This window comes from Mustela lutreola, chromosome 11, assembly GCF_030435805.1.
Source record: "Mustela lutreola isolate mMusLut2 chromosome 11, mMusLut2.pri, whole genome shotgun sequence".
Lineage (NCBI taxonomy): Eukaryota > Metazoa > Chordata > Mammalia > Carnivora > Mustelidae > Mustela > Mustela lutreola.
The window spans coordinates 56,955,458-56,976,196 of NC_081300.1; the positions used below are offsets into that span (position 1 = coordinate 56,955,458).

The window sequence follows — 20,739 nt, forward strand, 5'->3', positions numbered from 1 at the left end:
TAATGGGGTGCTGATCCAGACTTCCCTGGGATATCACATAATATACCATATAGAAACCCTTTTAAAATCAAAAATAAATCTGAATTCTGAACCACATTTTACCCAAAGAGTTTCAGATAAGGGATAGAGCCCCATGGCCATGACATTCAAATGCTGTTCCTATTTTACATGTCTGGTCTTTTAATTTTGGAAGATAATTGTCCTTTCTTCTCCCTCTCGAGTCATCTATTTCCAGGTGTTTATCAGGTTTTACCTGTAATGATGAATGCTGCACAGTCACATGAGGTCCTCTTCATGTTCCACTGAACAAGCCTATTTCTCATATGCTCCTCGGAAAACAGGGGCCCCCAGAAAAGAAGGCTCTCTTCTGGGGGCCACCACCTCCCCAGATACTCTATTTCTATTAATATAACTTAAAACTGAATAAGGCTTGAAAAAAATCCACTTCACAAAACTTCTTATACCCTTAAGTGATGAAGGTGCTTCTAAGGTCGCCTGTGATCCACTGGTAAAGTCCAGGGAGTACGGGATTGATTTACATTTATTTTGACTCATATTTATTTCATTAATTTAAATTCATTATTAGGCTTTGCAGGTATCTTTTCTTTTATCCCATTTCACACATTCATGCGCTGGTTAGTTGTCACCTGTACATACGACACACACAACTACGACTCTCAGCGACATTAATAGTCATGTTGGAGGAGTCAAGGACATAAGGTTTGCCAAGGCTTCAGAAACCTGCTTCAGCATCCGTGCTGACAAGCAGCCATAGACTCTGGTCGTTCATAGGCTTCTAGTCCACCCAGCCTTCCTGGCACGTGTCCTATATTGCTCTCTTCTTGTCCATGGAGATATCACAGGTGATGCCGCCTGGTGTCTTGCCAACAGCTGGAAACACTCCATCCTCCTCCTTTCTAGCAACCCAAGAAGTCAGATTTGACACAAACCAGGTGAGGGGTGAGCACTCTCTCCTCCTCCCCATACCCCCCATTATCTGAGGACATCATCCCATGTGTCCTCCATCAACCCTATTGTGGATTCCTTGTTCATGAGTGTTATCAGTCACTGAGCTAACGCAGAACCTAAAGTCACTATTGGACCTGACAGGTTTTTTTCAGCCTCAGGAAACAAAGAGACTATTATTAAAGTATCAGTGTCAGAACTTAGAAGGAAATGAATCAATATCGTCCAAGAAGTGGCTCTGTTCTCCCTGTGAGTTAGGACTTCGTCTCAAGTTCAGGCTTTTGGTCTGCTCTCATCTCTGTGTCTCTTCCTGCTGCAGTCCTTGCCATCTTTGAGCCCTTCCTCTGCCATCATCCCTCTCCCTTCTGTCGCCTCACCCAACTTCACTCCTTTTTGACTTTCTGTGTTTGCGCTACAGCAATTCTCCCTTATTCATGGGTCCAGTCCTCTATGTTCTCCAGTCTTTAGGCAACTGTTCTACATGCATTTACAAGGTGGGATTTTTCTGCCTATATAAAATTACTGGTCATACCACAAACTTAAATGATATGCATGAACCTTAGTGATTTATCTTCTAGATAGTTAAATAATGCCATGCATCCCGAATTCTAAATATACATTTTAGTAGTGCTGCATGTTCTTCTGTTCAATTATCTTAAGCATGCTTAATCTTATTTAGTTTGGTTTATCTATTCCATTTTTAGAAATAGCCCCTTATGGCTATTGAAGATGTGAATTTCAAGGAATAGTCTTGTCTTGTGGGAGGAGGTCAGTGTAGACTGCGTCTCAGAATATTACAGGGAATTTATCCTTCTTGAAAATATTAAAGATGGGGGGTGGGATGGCTCAGTGGGTTAAAGCCTCTGCCTTCGGCTCGGGTCATGATCCCAGGGTCCTGGGATCTAGCCCTGCATCGGGCTCTCTGCTCAGCAAGAACCCTGCTTCCTCCTCTCTCTGACTGCCTCTCTGCCTACTTGTGATCTCTGTCTGTCAAATAAATAAAATCTTAAAAAAAAGAAAGAAAGTACTAAAGATGGGTTTCATTTTAATTTTAAAATTCTGTCTAGCAGGAGAGTAACTGAATTTGTACTGTGGAAGCCATGCAGTATCACAAAAATAAATATTTTTTTTTTCTGAAGATTTGCCCTTTTACCTAAGATAAGCTGAGGGTCCCTCCCCCCACACACTTTATACTGTTTTGGAAATATTGTAAGAAAAGATCAGTGATTCAGGTCAATTCTCTGTCCTATTTGATCCATTTGTAATATCTGAAAGGAGTTGGAAAATAACTTCATTTTAGGAGCTATCTGAACTCTTGTTAAAAAACAATTCTTATAAATAGATAATTAACTCTCTTTCAAGCCTTTTATGTTGTTTATCAAAAAGAAACCTTAAAATTTTTCATTCCTTTTAAACCAACCATTTTAGGAATAAGGATTGTCCTAACATCATTTATAACAGTGATACATGTAAATAATTTTAATATATAGTGATAAAGAAATATATAGATAAATAATGGCTATAGCTATAAAATGGGAAACATTAAAAAGCATGTTTTTGAAACCATTTAATGGCATAAACATGTCCATGGATATCATAGATAAAACACACACACAACCACAATTTCAAATTTTATTTAAATGAAATAATGCATCAGAAAAATATAAACTAAAATACCTTAAAATATTTACACTATTTATCTTTAAGTGATTGGATTATGTCTAGTTTTTAAATGTCTATTTTTTTTATATTTAAAAAAAGTTTCTACAGTAAACATTAGATTTTAAAAATCCATTTCTCTTTTTTAATTTTTATTTATTTTTTAAATTTCTTTTCAGTGTTCCAGAATTCATTGTTTATGCACTTCTCTTTTTATAGTCCTTAAGAATATATTTTGTGTGGGTTTGTTCTGAGCTGGATGTACCTGGTGGCTTGTGGACACCTGTGACACTCGGCCACTTGGATTGTAGGTTGACTCCTCCTTAGCAGGTTGAATTAAGCTCTCCTCCCTTGCTTCCCTCTTCTGCCCCTGCTTGGACTTATCAGGTCAGCTTCATATCCCTCCTTCCATTCTCCATTCAGCTCACCAAGTACATTTTACCTATTTTTTTGCAATCATTTTTAACCTGCACTCCAGATTATTTTAGCGCAGTCTTTGAATAAAGGTGCAAAGGCTAGTTATGCTGTTGATCTGTAGTAGGTAGGGATGACTTAGCATGCATAATGTGAAGTTTACCAATTTGACTATGTCCAAAAGCACAATTTAATGGTCAAGAACATTCACAGTGTTAGGTAACCACTACCACTATTAATTTCCAAAACTTTTCTGTCACCTGAAACAAAACCTATTAAAAAATAACTCCCATTCCCTCTCCTCCCACTCTTAGTAACCTTCATTCTACTTTCTGTCTTGATGAATTTGATCATTCTAGATACCACATAGAAGTAGAATCATACCATAGTTGTCCATAGTGACTGGTTTATTTCACCTAACATAATGTGGTCAAGGTTTATCCATGTCATGACATGCATCTGAACTTCTGTCCTTTTTAAAGCTAAATGATATCCCATTGCCTGTATAGGACATCTTTCATTTAACCATTCATCCATCAATGGACACTTAGGTTGTTGTCTACTTTTGGCTCTTACAAATAATGCTGCTGTGAACATTGGTGTATAAGTGTTTGTTTGAGTACCTGTTCTCAATTCTTTTGGGTTATATCCAGGAGTAGAATCCCTGAGTGATATGATAATTTTGTTTAACTTTTTAAGGTCTTGCCAGACTGTTTTCCACAGTGACTGCATCATTTTATAATGCCACCAGCAATGCACAGGGTTCCCATTTCTCCATGTCCTCAATAACTTGTTATTTTTAATTTTTAATTTTTTTTGGATGATAGCTATCCTGCTGAATGTAAAGTGGTATTTCATTGTGGTTTTGATATGTATTTCCCAGTTGACCAAAGATGTTGAGCATCTTTTCATATACTTATCAGCCATCTGTATATCTTCTTTGGGGGAAATGTCTTTTTAATTTCTTTGCCCATTAAAAAAAAATTGAGTCTAGTTGACACATGTTACATTAGTTCCAGGTGTACAGCATAGTGATTTAACTACTCTATACTTTATGCTGTGCTCACCACAAGTATACCTACCATCTGTGGCCCTACAACACTATCCCAGTATCAATGACTATATTCCCTATGGTGTGACTTTTATTCCCATGATTTACTCAATCCATAACTGGAAGGCTATATCTCCCACTCCCCTTCACCCATTTTGTCCCCTCCCTTTCTACTTCTCTCGGACAGCCATCAGTTTTTTCTCTGTATTTACAGGTCTGATTCTGCCATTGTTCATTTAGTCATTGTTTTGTTTTTTAGATTTCATATATGAATGAAATCGTATGGTATTTGTCTTTCTCTGTCTAACTTACTTCACTTAGCATACGTCCTCCAAGTCCAGCCATGTTGTCGCAAATCCTTGGATTGTTTGTTTCTTGTTTTTGTTGTTGGTTGAAGGACTTCTTTATATATTCAAAATCTTAATCCCAATCATGCACATGATTTGTGAATATTTTCTCCCACTCTCTATTGTTTTAATATCCTTTGATGTACAAAGTTTTTAATTTTGATAATTTTTTTTCTATTGTTGCCTGTGATTTTGGTATTTAGAAATCAGTTCTGAATCTAACATCATGAAGATTTTACCCTATATTTTTCCTCTAAGATACTTACAGTTTTAGATCTTAATTTAAGATATTTGTTGTATTTTGAGTTCATTTTTATATGCAGCAAAAGATAAGGGTCCAACTTTATTCTTTTGCCTGGATGTCCAGTTTTTCCAACATCAGTTGCTGAAAAGACTGTCATTTCCCCATTGAGAGGTCTGGGAACCCTTGTCGAAAATCCACTGACCTCATATGTTTGTTTCTGGGCGCTCTATTCCATTGGCATGTGTCTGTCCTTATGCTAGTGTCATGCTGTCCTTTTGATTACTACAGCTTTGAGGCAAGTGTTGAAGTTGAGAAGTATGTCTTTCAACTTTGTTCTTTTGTTTTGTCTACAGTGATGACCTGTGCATACAACTTTTGCTAGCCCTTAAGACCTAAACCTATCTCAAAGATTTGCTTATAGCTCTGACAAATCAGGATGCAGGACTACTGTATATCTTTGAAAAACAATAGGCTTTTTCATTATCCTGATGGTCTCTGTATTAGTGTCCTATTGCTTGTTTAACAAATTACCAGAGACATAATGGCTTTATTACTTTGTAGTTCTAGAGGCCAGAGGTCCTCAATAAGGTGACCGCAAGCCTGGTTCCTCCTGGAAAGTGTAGAGGAGAATCGGTTCCTTACCTTTGTGGCTTGTTAGAGACCTTATTCATTTCTTGGCTCATGATCCCTTCCTTCATTTTCAAACCACATCACTCCAGCCTTTGTTTCTGTGGTCACATTTCCTTCTTCTGCATTTGACCCTCCTACCTTCTTCCTCCCTTGTAATTACATTGGGCCCATCTGGATAATTTAGTATTCAAGGATACTGGGATAATTGTTTCATCTCCTCATCTTCATTCTTATTTTAATCACATCTGCAAACTTCCTTTTGCTATGCACAGGGAGCATATTCTCAAGTTCTAAGAACTAGGCAGGAGACATCTTTGGGGACTATTATTTTGCCTGCCCCAATCATGATGATTGGGCAGTGTTGCTGATTGAGGACATGCAAAATCTCTCAAATAATTTTCCATATTGGTTCCCCTTGTAGATAAAGATTAATTATCCAGTTTTAGGACCTAGAGTATATATATATATATATATATATATATATATATACACACATATATATATATATATATATATATTAATTTAGCAACTTTATATTTCTGTGCTCTACCTATGAAATATTTTTTCCACTGGGGCTGTGATTTTTAGAGTCAGCAAATATTTATTGAGTTTTATTTCTGGTGCACCCATGTACACCAAATGAATAAGATCTATTTCTTTACTTTGAAGGTACCCTAGTCTAGAAAAGGGAGAATATGACTACAGTATAACACACTTTTTGTCTATTTTATTTCCTGAACATCTTCAGAATCCTTATTTTTAGAACCTTTATCTTCCTCTCTCTCATCCTTCTTTTTGTCATTTGTTGATTTCTTAAAAAGAAAAAAATTACCAATCTCCCTTGACCTCAGTTGGAATCCCACATTTTTTCCTTCAGTCTGTTACTGTACCCATAGATATGTTCATGTCACCCCTTTACCTAAAATCCTTCCATTACTGGCATCAGGATAAACTATAATACTCAATATGTCATATCCCTTAGTGTAGTCCTATTGTACTTGTCTTTCTAGCCTCATCACCGGCCATTCTAGACATGCTTTGTTCTAGTTGCATGGAATAGGTTGTACTTCCTACATTGTTCATGCTCTCTTGGCTCTGGACTTTTGCAAAGCTTTTCTCACTCACTGGGTTCCATTTCTCCTCCTTCTCTGCCCAAGAAACTCCCGTGCATTCTCCAGCCTGGCCTCAAGTAGTGCTTTCTAGAAGGCTGACCCAAACCTCGCATCCCTCTCCAGTGTGGTCCTCTTTTTCTGGGTTTGCTGGGTTATGCAATTTATTGCTCTATACTATATAACCATTGCCTTACCTGGCTGTTTTTCTCACCAGGTTGTAAATTCAGTGAGGTAAGGGATCTTTTAATTCCATTCTCCCTGTATATGATACAGTGATACAGTGCCTTCCTCCTAAGGGATTTTTACTAAGTGTTGGTGAAATGAGTGCTTGGATGCATGTATCTTGGAATGATTTAATGCAAAATGACCTGCAGATTTGAGTAAGATCGATGAGCAGGTATGGACTTAAGCTAAAATGATTATTAGTTAGCACTTGGTTTCTCTTTCCTATATACTATTTCTCTTGAAGAAACTGAATCTAATTTTCAGTACGTGGGATTCAAAAAGCAAGCCCCAGTCCTGAGAATTGATGGACTAGGGTATAATTGTTAGTTTGAAGCTGTTTAATTTAAAGAATAGATCTCTGGCATGGAGACAACAGCTAGGAAGTAATCCTACTCTCAGTGTATGTATAAATCCAAAACAGAGGTTTTTTTAAACTTGAGTGCCATCAACCCAGTCTTGAATAGTTGTGAGTAATCAATAAATGCGTATTTCCAAATCCTTTGGAAGAAGCTTTCTTTTGAAATAGGCGTATTCTGGCAGAAAAATATTACAGGATTACTATAGAAGTATATTCTTACAAGATTCATGCCACAAGTGAGTAAATAAATAAGTAGATAGCCTTTTTTTGGTTGCCGCAATTTATAAAACAAATACAAATATGAAATATGCCTTTCTTTAGGGCTTAACTTTTTTTTTCTCCGAACTTGGAGATTAGATTTGTTTTGCTTTGTTTTTAGTTCGGAAAAAGACAAATTGCGTTTTATAGACTTAGTAGATGTGAGGTTACTCCTAGTGGTAGAACTGGATTGTTTATTTGCGAGGAAGGTTGGGAGACTGAACGCATGGACTATAGAGAGGAGTGCCGTCCCCCGTAGCGTTAATCAGCGATGCCAGATTGATTCCATTTTGTTTCGCTTTCCTAACTCCTTGGTGTGCTCTTGTCAGAGCAAATTTGGGGGATTTAGTAAAAACTGGGACAGATGTGTAAGACACATAAGATATCTATGGGACCCCACGCTCTGATTTGTAACTTCTTCAGCTATTAACCAAGCCGCTGTGGCAGAAAGCACTGCAGGGGATGTTGGTGGAACTCTTCTTCCCCACTCCTGATGTTTCCTTCCCTGCGGCAGGAACTGTACCAGTGCAGCACTCTGCTGCCTTTTCTCTGCCCACGCAGGAGCTGCCTGGGAAGGAAGCTGTGAGCATACACAGCCTAGCTCCTTCTTTGGGAGCTAACCCCCTATAGGAGCCCTGTTCTTCCATCCTGTGAGTTTTACAGCAGCACCCAACATGTGGGAGGCCTTAGTGCTTTTCTAAGGTGGCCTGTGGCTGGGTGGGTGAGTCTGTTTAATTCTGTGCTTCAGTCTTAGCAAGCCCATTGTCACTGCATCTCAGCCATGTCCTCTACTACCAGATTGACAGGTCATAAAAGCAGTACCTTGACTGCCTGTCCACCTTTCTCCTTGACCTTGTCACTCACTTGGTCCACAGTTGGGGTGGGGATGTGTGGTGCGACTCAGTAAACCAGTGTCTGTGTTTGTATGTTTAAATTCTCACACCTGCCCTGCAGGTGAGCTGTATCACACTTCTTATTGCCAATAAGAGAAGGGAGGCTCTAGGAAGGTAAATCACTTTGAAGTTGGCTTTGGCACCCTGGTCGGTCTGACTCCAAATCCATGTCCATTAGGGCACACCGCCAAAGAAAAAAATCACAGATGAAAGCTTTTAGAAGACATTGTGTAATATAAATAACTGAGTAATATAGATGAGTTTTATTATGTGTAGCTTAGCATTTTCATACTCCTACATAAAAACACTTTCACGGAGCCTGCAAGTCACTAAATACACAGGTGCTTCCTTCCCTCCCTGGTTCCACTGGCTGCCTTCATTTCATCCAAAGCGTTCAGTTCTCTCTAACTATCTCGGGCTTCCTGCCCGGTTTCCTCTGGCTAGATAGAATACTCCTCTCCCACCCTCTCCCTTTGCCTGGTTAGCTCCTTGTTGGCCTTCAGATCTCAGCTCACTTCCTCAAACTGGCCTCCCACAGCCGCCATATCTGAAGATGGTGATTTCTGCCAGCCATCTGATGGGTCCCTTTACCACCCTGGCCATCATTTGTCATTCTGTATTCATTTCCAGCCTAAACTTCCCACGAACCAAAGTGCTGTGGGCACCATAACCGCACTTCTGTCATTCTGCACTGTGAGCCTAGTGTCTTAACACAGTTCGTAGCACCTGGTTGGCACCCAAAATGGATTCTGAGTGAACAAGTGGATGGAAATCTTGGCATCAGGCATTAGTTCTGAGGTCTGTGTCCACTGTTTTTTATTCAGTGCTTGCAAATGACGTATTAAAGGTAACCTTTATCCTGGGAATTGTAATTAAGGACTGAAATCTATAGCCTTCTTATGAGACCCTAAATTATAAGAAGCATAATGGATATCTGAGGCTACATAACTCAAGACGGGCTTCATTGTTGAGGATGGTGTAAGATGAAGGTACCACAGGGAGGGAAACTGCTTTCTGTAGGATGTGGGAGAAACTTCTTTTTTTTTTTTTTTTAAAGATTTATTTATTTATTTATTTGGCAGACAGAGATCACAAGTAGGCAGAGAGGCAGGCAGAGAGAGAGAGGGAAGCAGGCTCCCTGCTGAGCAGAGAGCCCGATGTGGGGCTCAATCCCAGGACCCTAGGATCATGACCCGAGCTGAAGGCAGAGGCTTTAACCCACTGAGCCACCTAGGCACCCCGGGAGAAACTTCTCTTGTAGCATTTTACCATCAGGTACTATTAAACATCTCCTTGTTTTTTGTATCCTGAAACACATCATAAAGCTTAGAATAGTCCATCAAACCTGTTCAGTTCAGGAATATGTTAATACCTACTTATTTTTTTAATGTTATTCTTAATATTTATTTTTTCATAGATTATAAAAAGGTCGGCAGTAGGGTAGCATGTGAATTAATTTTATTTCCTAGCCAAGCATCAAAACATAAAGTATAAAGTGGTATGAAAATACCAAATGGTAATCGTTTGGGAGTCAAATAAAGAATTTTTCCATATGCATTTTTCTACTCCTGGTGAGCTCACTTCACATAATTAATATCTTGAAGGGGCCAAGTCAAGATGGTTCTGCACATTAATTTTGCATTCCTCAATCTTGAAAGTGTTGATCGTGGCAGGATTTCACTTTCCCGACCAGCTGTTTCCCTAGAACTAGTGCCCCTGGGTAATAAACAGTGGAACCCAGATCCACATGCAAAGAACATGGATACTGTGCCATCAAGCGTCTCACTGGTTCAATATGATGACTGATATTGTCTCTTTTTGTCTCCCCTACCCCCGTTTCTGCAGGGCATTGATGGGCGCGATGCTCCCCTCAAGGAAATAAAGGTGACCAGTTCCCGGCGATTCATAGCTTCTTTTAATGTCGTGAACACAACAAAACGAGATGCTGGGAAGTACCGCTGCATGATTCGCACCGAAGGAGGGGTTGGAATATCAAACTATGCAGAATTGGTAGTTAAAGGTATTTAATGTATTTTTATACCCTTAAATAGTCCATTAAAATAGACATGTCAGATGGCCGTGAGTTCACTTTTTGTTTAAAACGCAAACTTATCCTTGTCTATTTCCGAACCGTAGCTTGGTGGTGACAGGCTATCTTGATGGATTGCATTTTAAGTACAAATTTTGCACGTGAGCGATATTTCTGAAAAATGTATTTTATTTATGTTGGTTTATTTGCAAGCAAAAGCCCTGAATGTGCTCTTGGCAAGTTCTTCTGCCAACTCTGTACACAGCGATTACAACCTATAAATTCTTTTAAGGAATGTTTTTTTTTTTTTTTTTTTTTTACTGATAGAAAATCACTTAAAATGCAAATATTCACCAGCCAGGGTGTTTATGATAGCAGGGTGGTTAATAAAATGAAGCAATGCCAGTATAAAAATGCTCAGTCATATCACACAAGCCATATTGATAATACTGAGTTAACATTCGTAATGTTGCAGTTAGGTTCCATTACTATATTTTGCATGACTGAAAAATTGAGTCATTATATTCAGGGAGGTGGTGTGTGAGGGAAAAAAAATAAAAAGAGGATAAATAAGTTTCCATTGCTGGTCTAATGGCTTTTTTTTTTTTTTTTTTTTTGGTGGGCTAAGGAGCTTATGATATTAAACTACTAGTGCAATTCTCAGTCCCAGACAGAATGATTTGAACTTCTGGATGCACTGTGAGGCATTTTTAGATAATTTGTGGTAGGCCATTGCTGTTTTGTCCTAGGAGAACAGAATGATGCCCATTTTTGAATTTTTTTCCCATTGCATTTGTTAAATATGAAACATAACGCTGATCTCTTTTGGATCAGTTCTTCCTTGTATCAGCAAATTTCTCTGTGTAAGCTGTTTTAACGACTGTGGGGTTCAAACCCCAGAACTAGCTATGTGGGCATGGGCCAGGGGCTTGCCTCCTCTGTGCTTTCCTCAAGTATACAATAAACATTAATAATGTCACCTTCCCTGTGGGGTGATCAAGAAGGTCAAGTGCAAAACGCAGATGAATGGCACTTAGAACAGTATGCATAGTTAGCCGCCGGCACATGTCAGGGCCATGATGGGGGTGGGCGAGGTGATCCTTAGCCCCTGCTTCTGGGCATCAGTGAACTTCATTTACGAATGCTTGTCACTGCCCTCTTTCTGAATTTTATTTTATTTTATTTTTTTTAAAGATTTTATTTACTTATTTGACAGACAGAGATCACAAGTAGGCAGAGAGGCAGGCAGAGAGAGAGGAGGAAGCTGAGCTCCCTGCTGAGCAGAGAGCCCGGTGTGGGACTCGATCCCAGGACCCTGAGATCATGACCCAAGCCGAAGGCAGCGGCTTAACCCACTGAGCCACCCAGGCGCCCCCTCTTTCCGAATTTTAAAACCTAAATGCCTGCCCAGCTTTTCTTCCCTCCCTGCACCACACCCATATTAAATGCAAGTCTCTGGGAACACAGCCTCTCTTATAAAATCTATAGGTGACTTTGGCATATGCTTCTGTTGTGAAATCCCTGCTGCCAATATTGGTCACACCTGGCTTAGGAGAGAAATGATCATTGGTGAGCCTTCCCCCAAGCAGGAAGGACTGACATTGTGCATATTGAAATATCTATCCCGCTAATATATTTTGTCACAGCAAATTCTTAGGAATTTTAGTTTGTGGTGAAACTTTAGCAGGTCTGGCTAAGACTTGAGTTTACGTTTAATAGCCATAAGAAAACTAATTGTTCACAGTAACGCCTATCCTTGTCTGCAGAAGGCTCTCTGAAAGACGAGGAGTCACCGTGTAGAATACAGACACTAGGGATGCCTGGGTGGCTCAGTCAGTTAAGCATCTGCCTTGGGATCAAGTGATGATCCCAGCGTCCTGGGATTGAGTCCTGCATTGGGGCTCCCTGCTTCGCGGGGAGCCTGTTTCTCCCTTTGCCGGATGCTTCTCCTGCTTATGCTCTTTGTCTCTATCTCTCTGACAAATAAATAAATAAAATCCTTTAAAGAAAAGAAAGAAAGAAAGAAAAGCAGACAGCATTTACCAACAAATCCAGTAGAGCAGCAGCCTCAGTGTTCGTTCCATGGCTGAGTTCTTTATTATCATTATTAGTACTTAATGTTCCTCCCGGCTCAGTTCTCTGTGATTGTGTTCCATTTTCTGACTGATAGTCGCTCCAGCATTTCACTGTGACCAGCACTGTTCTTGAAACTTCGTGCTTCATTATCAGTATAATGTAACTCTCGTAACCTTGCTCAGAATGGCCTCTGTGCAAAAGTTCATTTGTTGGATGGCATAAGTCAATCATAAATTGCTAGTCTCCCAGAACAAACGTGAGCACAAAGAATGAATGGGTTGTAATTCACATTTATACAACCCATTTTCCTGTGTTAGGATGGCATAGTGGTAGCTTGGCTCCTTGTGATAAAAATAAAAATGTCCCGGCACCTCTTTTCATTGCTGCACATGACCAAAGTCAGGGACAGCTGGCTTGCAGTTGTGGCTCAAATCTGAAATTTGACTTTTCCTCCACTTATAATTTTATGGCCATATTTTTCATATGTTTTATATTTTTAAGAGAGATAACATGCTGAATCGTACTAGCATGTTATGCTTCATAAAGTATTACCTTGACATAAAGATACATAATTACCTAATACATAAGGTAGACATTACCTTACACAGAAAGATAATTACTTTAAAATATGCGGTGACACTTTTGAGGCCACTTGTATAGAATTGAACTCTTTTTTGTATGCATGTAATATGTGGAGTGTTGATCTTCTAAAAAATGGGAAAACCAGAGTCTAGAGAGCTTGTAATTTTCTTAAGGTCACATCCTGATTTGGTACCAGGCCCCCAAAAGGAAACCCACGTCATTAAGTAACTGTCACTCCTCTCTTATTTATGTCTACCACGCTTTTGCTAATCAGGGACATAAAAAAATATTTCATACAATCTCCACAATTTGCGTCTATATGCATGTCTATCAGTATCATTTAATTATGTGAGCTGTGTATTAGGCATTTGCATATGTTTATCATTAGATACATGTTTATGTATCTGTATGTGTATAAATTCTTTCATTGCTGGCTTGGTTTAAAATTACAGTTGAGGGGCGCCTGGGTGGCTCAGTGGGTTAAGCCTCTGCCTTTGGCTCAGGTCATGGTCCCAGGGTCCTGGGATCGAGCCCTGCATCAGGCTCTCTGCTCAGCAGGGAGTCCGCTTCCCCTCTTCTCTCTCTGCCTGCCTCTCTGCCTACTTGTGATCTGTCTGTCAAATAAATAAATAAAATTAATTTTAAAAAATAAAAATAAAATAAAATTACAGTTGAGCCTTGAACAGCATAACAGCTGGAGGCACCAACCCCTGTGTAACTGAAAATCCACACATAGCTTTTAGCTCCACAGAAACTTAGCTAATAACCTGTTGCTGACCAGAACCCTTACCGATAACATAAGCAGTCTATTAACACGAATTTTGTATATGTATCATATACTGTATTCTTACAGTAACCTAGAGAAAAGAAAATGTTATTAATAAAATCATGAAGGAGAGAAAATATGCATGTATAAGTGGGCTCATGCAGTTCGAACCGTGTTGTTCAAGGGTCAACTGTACTTTAATTGTGAACTTGCACTTTCTTTAGAATCATATATTTTAAATTGCTTTCTGTCATTTAGTATAGGTGGACTTCCTTCCTTCTCCTCTTCCTTCCTTCACTTTGGGAATTATTCAAAATTTAAATATTGACTTATTCTCATACGGACTCTTCCAAGAACCTAAAAGTCCCTTGGAAAGTCTAGTCCAATTATTCCAGCTTCCAGTGGAACCTTTCATTTGATTTCACATATTTGATACTTTTCTTCATGGGGAATTAATAGAGAAAATATTCTCAGGTCAAGCAAGCATTAAAATCATGTCTATGTTAGGATACTAGCAACAGTATCCTAAATGAATTGGTGTGCTCACTAACCTTTGTGGCCTTGCCCCTGAGTTGAATTTTGAATGGCAGTTCAGCAACCCTTGCTAGCATTTGCAACTTCAAAGTAATTAACTGCTCTTTCAGCCTGGCTCCATAACTGCCTTAGGATATACTATAAAAGGCCCATTTCATGTCTCGGTTCAAGGAATCGCCTAATGATATAAATTGATGTTAAATCATGATGAGTTGAGTAAGAACTGTTTAAAGAAATGAAGAGCCAGCACAAAGTTGTGGTTTATGAACAATAGAAGCAATATATTAGTAAGTCTCCGTGAATTCTGTAGTCTTGCAACTACAGTTCGGCCTTCAGTGTCTATGTTGACACAGTCTGATGAGGTTTCCCAGCTATTTTTGAAAGTCAGTAAGATTCATCACACCTCGATTACAGAAAAAGAACAAAAACACCTCCACCCAACAAAGACAACTGTTGTTATTGGCATCTTAGTCTAGGGATCCACCAGGTATCATCCCAAGGGCCAAGGTCAGTTGGTCCTAGCTGCGATGAGATCCCTATCAGCAGGAAGCAGGACCTGAGCAGTTGGCTGTGTCCACTGTGGGGCTGACAGAATTTACAATATGCAAGCCAGCCTATGCCTGCAATGGAACATAGCAGGCTTTATTTTTTGTACATTCAGATGTGCTAACCGAGGAGTTGAAACACACACACACACACACACTCACCCAAAAAGACACAAACCACTTGTGGAAACATGCTTGAAAAAAATCAGAGAGGGAGGCAAACCATAAGAAATGCTGAGCTCTAGGAAACAACCTGAGAGTTGCTGGAGGGGAAGGTGGGGGGGATGGGCATTAAGGAGGACGCTTGATGGGATGAGCAGCTGATGAATCACTAAACTCTACCTCTGAAACTAAAAAAAAAAAAAAAAATCACCAGATCTTACTTACATTTTTTTTTTTTTTTCCTCAGATGGAGATTCATGAAGGTAGAAATAAACTGTTTTTTACAGTTTTCTCCCTTCCCGGTATCATGTACCTTGACACTGGGCATATAAGATGCCTTCACTTGGTACCTGGCAAAGCCATTCAACCAACACCTCACTGATAGATTGGGAATACTATTTAAAACAGGATTGTCTATTTCTCCCTCCTCAGACAATGATGCAGAAAAAGAGTCCATCTCAGGTTTTAAACAATGAAAGAGACTTTGCTGGGTTTGAAGAGTATTTGCTATTGATTGCTTGGAATTTTACCAAGCTGGGCCTGGCTTGCACATTCCTTTAGAGCTTTTCTTCCTCCTCTCTGCTTTCCTAGGACTCATCACTGAAGGCTCCTTGAACAGAAGCAGTGGTAGGCTTTCTTATCCAAATGTCTTACTTCTGCGGCTGAATGAGTCCACTGTGGTGGGGGATTTGGGGGGCAAGAAGTCATCCTGGAAATGCATTTAGGATGAGAGAAACTTTAAACTCAGCCGTGTTTTAAAATTGATGAAATCTGTGGAATAATAAATATAAGGAAACTGAATTTAATGAGATAGGTAACTAGCACCTTTGATGATTTCAAAGACCTTCTCAATAAGGAACTTGGCAATAGAGTGCCTCATGGAGCTTAAGTACTACCACTGAGAAAGCTTTAGCAAGTTACTTTTAGTGAGAGGGAAGATCCTCTGAGCCTGAGAAAAAGGAGTTGTGTCCTAAAACAAACTGGGGGTATCCCTACTTGAGCAAGCTTTGGTTTTAAAGATGGGTTTTTTTTTTCACAAATCTGAACATGGGGGAAGACTTCACCAGTGTGCTTTTTCTTAATAACCTAAACAAAACCATTCTCATCACTTCATTTCTGATATATTCACGGCTTCTTTATTTTAATAATTGATGTACATTCACCTGGTTTAAAACTGAAGGGCAGCGTGTCTGAAAGCTCTCTGATTTACCTTCCAGAGCCCCCCGTTCCCATCGCTCCACCTCAGCTTGCCTCCGTGGGAGCAACCTACCTTTGGATTCAACTCAACGCCAACTCCATCAACGGGGATGGGCCCATTGTCGCCCGAGAGGTGGAGTACTGCACCGCGAGTGGGAGCTGGAACGACCGGCAGCCGGTGGATTCCACGAGTTACAAAATCGGGCACCTCGACCCAGATACAGAGTACGAGATCAGTGTGCTGCTCACCAGGCCAGGGGAGGGCGGCACTGGGTCTCCTGGGCCAGCTCTCAGAACCAGGACAAAGTGTGCCGGTGAGTAAGGGACACGTGGGACCAGTTGCTACTGTCTTTCTGGGTGTTGACTTGCAGCATTGTGTTTCTCAGGGGATTAATAAGCTTCCCCAGCTCCGTCAGCATCCTCTGTGGAAACGAATAATTCCCTTCACTTCCGAGCGGTAGCCTGACAGCCTGTGGACGTGGGGACCTCAAAGCTTGGTATCTACGGGCAACCTCCACTTCTTTTTACCCTATTTTTTATTTATACTTTCCTGTGAGTGTCATCTAGTTTGTGTAGGAATTCTCCCTACATTTGACAGAAACTGTCTCCTTCAGTGATGTCGGCGCATATGTCAGATCCTCTCATTCTGGTCCCCTTGTTTTATGTTCACCGTTAATGTGCTTTTAGCCTGGAGGGGCATTGGAATAACAGAGTCTAACTCAGAGATAGCTTTAAAGCTGTGTTTTTATTGATGGATATTTAATGGAGGGGCTGCTTGCCAATGACATGGGGCCCATTTGTAAACTCAGCCAGGGTGATTTGTGGGCTGTTTGCAGTCTTCAAGTTGAGATTATAAAGTTCTAATTGACTATGCTGAACCCGGTCCACAGCTTAAATAAAGTAGGGTTGATGTAGCACCTTACAAAAATCAAAACCTGAATAAAGCTTCCATGAGAGGTGTTAGTGCTGTTTCTGTGTGGCTACTTTCTGCTAGGGAAGTAGAGAGAAATGATATATTGGGACGTTCCAATGTTCTTTCCTCGGTGACCTGAAGGATCTCTGTATTGAATGGTGGACTGAGGTGAGGCGATTCAGTAAATTTTTATGGAATTAATTGATTCTTCAGATAGCGTTATGTAAGTAGACCCAACCATATGTGTCATTTATTTTTTTTAAGTTTTGAAAGTTCTCAGAGGACAGTCTGCCCCTCACCAGGAGGAGAAATGATGATAATAGGTTGTATACTGCTTCTGCAAGTTCAACATTCGTGGGCAAATTCTGTGCTTGTGTTGTTGTTGTTGTTGTTGATTTCATTAGAAGAGGGAGCAGCTCCCTTCTGGGGGTTCATGATGGTCCGGTCCTAGCCAACCCTGTGTCTCCTTCCCGGATCCGCCCACCAGGTGTGGGATTTCTAGAATAAACTGCAGCTCTGGACGGGCTCTTCACAAAGCCTGGGCTGGCAGGTCCAAGGAGAAAGGAGTTTGAAAGTGCTTTCTCTTCCTCAGGTTTCCAAATGATGTCATCTTCCCTGTCTCTTTAGTTGAATAAAACTGCCCTTTTTTGGTGAAATAATTTCTTATATGATCCTATCATCTGTTACAGGGCAAACAGTAGCAATGTATAACACCAGATATATCATTTCGCAGTAGAGGCCTCTCTTTCGAACCTGTTATTGATTTGGTAACTGCCTTGTGAAGGCTCCCAGGCAGTTGCTGACACCCCCTTATTATGAGTGGGACATGGGAGCCCACGAGACCTTCTGTCCTCCAAGCATTCTCCATGAGCAGTACATTTAGTGCTATTTCACTTCAGTGTGATTTTAAGGAATCCTATTTTGGGTACAGCAATATATAGTCTCCCTTGCTGTCCAAAAAAGGGTTAGAATTCCATTGTCTAGACTGGAGAGAGGATGCCATCTGTTTCATTCTCATCACTAACAACCCCGCCTACTTAATGTTTCCAGTCCTGTTCTCCCTTACAGATTTTGTCTTGTCTCTTGGTTTTCTGCCTGTGTATTTCAGCTACTGACACAACTGTTACATACATTTCCCCTGAATAGAATGCTTGGATTTTTTTATTGCTGCTTGATGTGTACGTACATATACAACTTTCAAAGAGACAACATACCTTTTATCCTAGACTGTGAGAACTTTTAGAGAAATTAAAACCAATTCTGAATTGACATTTGCATACCAACACTATGCCTTCAAAAGTGTTCAACCTCATGTAAGCAAGGGAGCCTAATGACAAAGCGTGGTTTTTTCAGTGTTTGCAACCCGAGGTTGATACGATTCCTGGAGTGTCACGTGCCGACCTTGAACATTGTTGAAACAGCTATAGTTGGGCAAGTCAGTCTTAGAAAGTAGGAGTGTGTTAGGTCGGAAAGTCAGAGCTAGAAATAAAGGGGGGAAGACATCAGAGGTGGGTGAGGAACGTGAAGTCAAATTTCTCTTTACTGTATGAAAAAAAAATAGTTTCACCCTTCCTTGACCTGAGGCTCTTTAGAAAATGTGAAGATAAGACTGATGAGCACAGCCAGTGAGCAGTAGAACATGGTAGATGGCAGGACTGAGGTATAAAGGACACCAGTGCTGCAGACTAGAGACTAAAAAATGCAAGATGGCCCCCACTGTAACTTGGATGGTTTGTGAGCATTTGGGGCTCATAGAGAGCAGCAGGTCATGGAGGTTATAAGCTGGGAGGGCCTCTAAGCATTCTGAAAAGTAGTTGGAAATTGTCCTTGGCCAAGCTTGATCAGTGGATGAGTCTAATAGGGTGATAGGTAGTAGGAATAATTGCACATTCATCCTATGGTTTAAAACCCAACAGTACTACTATGGAACTAGAGTAATAAAATTTAGCAGCAACATATATAAAAAAAGGTGGAGAATTTGGCTTAAATGCATATGAATCTACCATATGATCAATATCCCTCTGTACTGTTATTTTCTTAGCACTCTCCCCCCCCCCCCAAAGCCTACTATAATCTTAGGTTGCATTAAGAAAGCCAAACACCCATGATGGACAAGGTGATAGTCTTATTGTACCAGGGCTAATCAGCCTCCCTAAAATTACCACACTGATTTCTGCTCCCTGTATTTTATTAAAAGAGCACAATGCTCTAGGGATAGCGTCTAGGTTAGGAAAGGTTCTGGAACCTTGCTCCACCAATGAGGAATGATGGAAAGAATTTAGAAAGGTGATGGGGAAGAAGAGAGGGTCTGTACAAATTTGACAAGAGCTGAATCATGAGTAGCGAGTTTCCAGTGGCTGACCCATTCAAGTAGAACCTGACATTGTAGAAGGTGATTTCTATATTCAGAAGAGGATTGAACTGGGTGACCCTGCAGATGTTTTCGACACAAAGATTCTCTGATTCATGTGTTGTTCTCTTTCTAAAGAGATGATCCATTGTATGTTATTACCCTGAAAGTCTCTGACTTTCACTTTTATTTTATCCTGGTCTGGAAACCCCATTCCCATGCTTCTGCGGCTCAGCTGGGCAGACCAGTGGAGGGAGGTCTATGATGACATTTACAAAAGTCTGAGCAAAAAGGAGGGAGCTAGTGAGTTTTTAATAGTGCTAACTAGATTAAATTTGAAGAAATGACTCTTATTTTGAGATACTGTGCCTGGTTTTTGTGTTAAATTATCCCTTTTATGAAACAATGAAGCTAAAGGGTATTAGAGCCAAGATTTGGGGCTCTGGGACCTTGCTGCCAGAGATTGAGTTCTGGTTCTGCTCAGAGCTATACGTGGCACCATGGGAACACTGATGACATTCCCTTGGCTTCCACTGCCTTATCTATAGAACAGGGCTGATGATCAAAATATAGACCTCCTGTTGTGGCCATGAAACTTTAAGGAGCGTGTGTGTGTATGGCACCTACAACAGAACCTGACATAAAACAAATAGTCAATAAAAGTTAACTGCCATTTAAAAAAAAATCTTTTAACATTTTCAGTCAAAATAATTGGATGTTAGCAACCTGATTTCATTGCCCTAGATGTATTACAAATATTATTTATCTGGTAAATTGAAAATCCAAGGACCAGTTTTATAGCATGGGCTCACAGAATTCTGTGCAGCGGAACACTGCATTCATGACACACGCCATTCTCTCATTTCTTCTATTAAATCTGTTTCTTTTGGACAAGCTCTCCGTTTCCATTTCTGTGCTATACCAGTGAGACCTGTCCTATTGTGTTTTGGTGACACCCATGAAAATGTATTTTGCCTCTTGCATTAAAATGGCAAGATCAGTATTTATTGTCCTTCTCTGAGCAACAGAATTGATTTTCGTGTGTGGCTAGTAGACGCAATCTCATTACCTGGTCAGGTCTCTTTCAAGAATTATATGGTAGTCCACTTCCAGAGCTCTTGCTTCTTGTGTTTCTGAAAATTATTTTCAAATATATGCACAGGCGCTCCTCACGTAACCTTGATCAAATCACTTAGCTTCTCTGGTTCCTTCTCCTTCTCTTTAAATAAGGGCAGTGACACTGGCCTTGACTGTCAGAGGTGTTTGTGAAGATGAGGTTAGATCTTATCTGTAAAGGGATTTTACAAGTGATAAAATGTTCTTCCTATATGGGGTAATTTTAAAAAAATGATTATAGTAAGGAGCTAGTTTCAAGATTGATACACATACCCAGGTATTTTTCCAATTTTGCAGTTTAGCTATAGTCTG

General features: G+C 40.1%; 1 protein-coding gene across 8 annotated transcripts in view; it reads left to right on the forward strand.

Moving 5' to 3' along the window:
• PTPRM (protein tyrosine phosphatase receptor type M) overlaps positions 1 to 20,739 on the forward strand; it is a 787,430-nt gene that overhangs the window by 369,599 nt on the left and 397,092 nt on the right. For all 8 annotated transcript variants that reach the window (XM_059139376.1, XM_059139377.1, XM_059139383.1 and 5 more), the window contains exons 6-7: positions 10,003 to 10,177; positions 16,069 to 16,362. In XM_059139376.1, the coding sequence (XP_058995359.1) occupies positions 10,003 to 10,177; positions 16,069 to 16,362 (469 nt within the window). The remainder of the gene's footprint in view (positions 1 to 10,002; positions 10,178 to 16,068; positions 16,363 to 20,739) is intronic.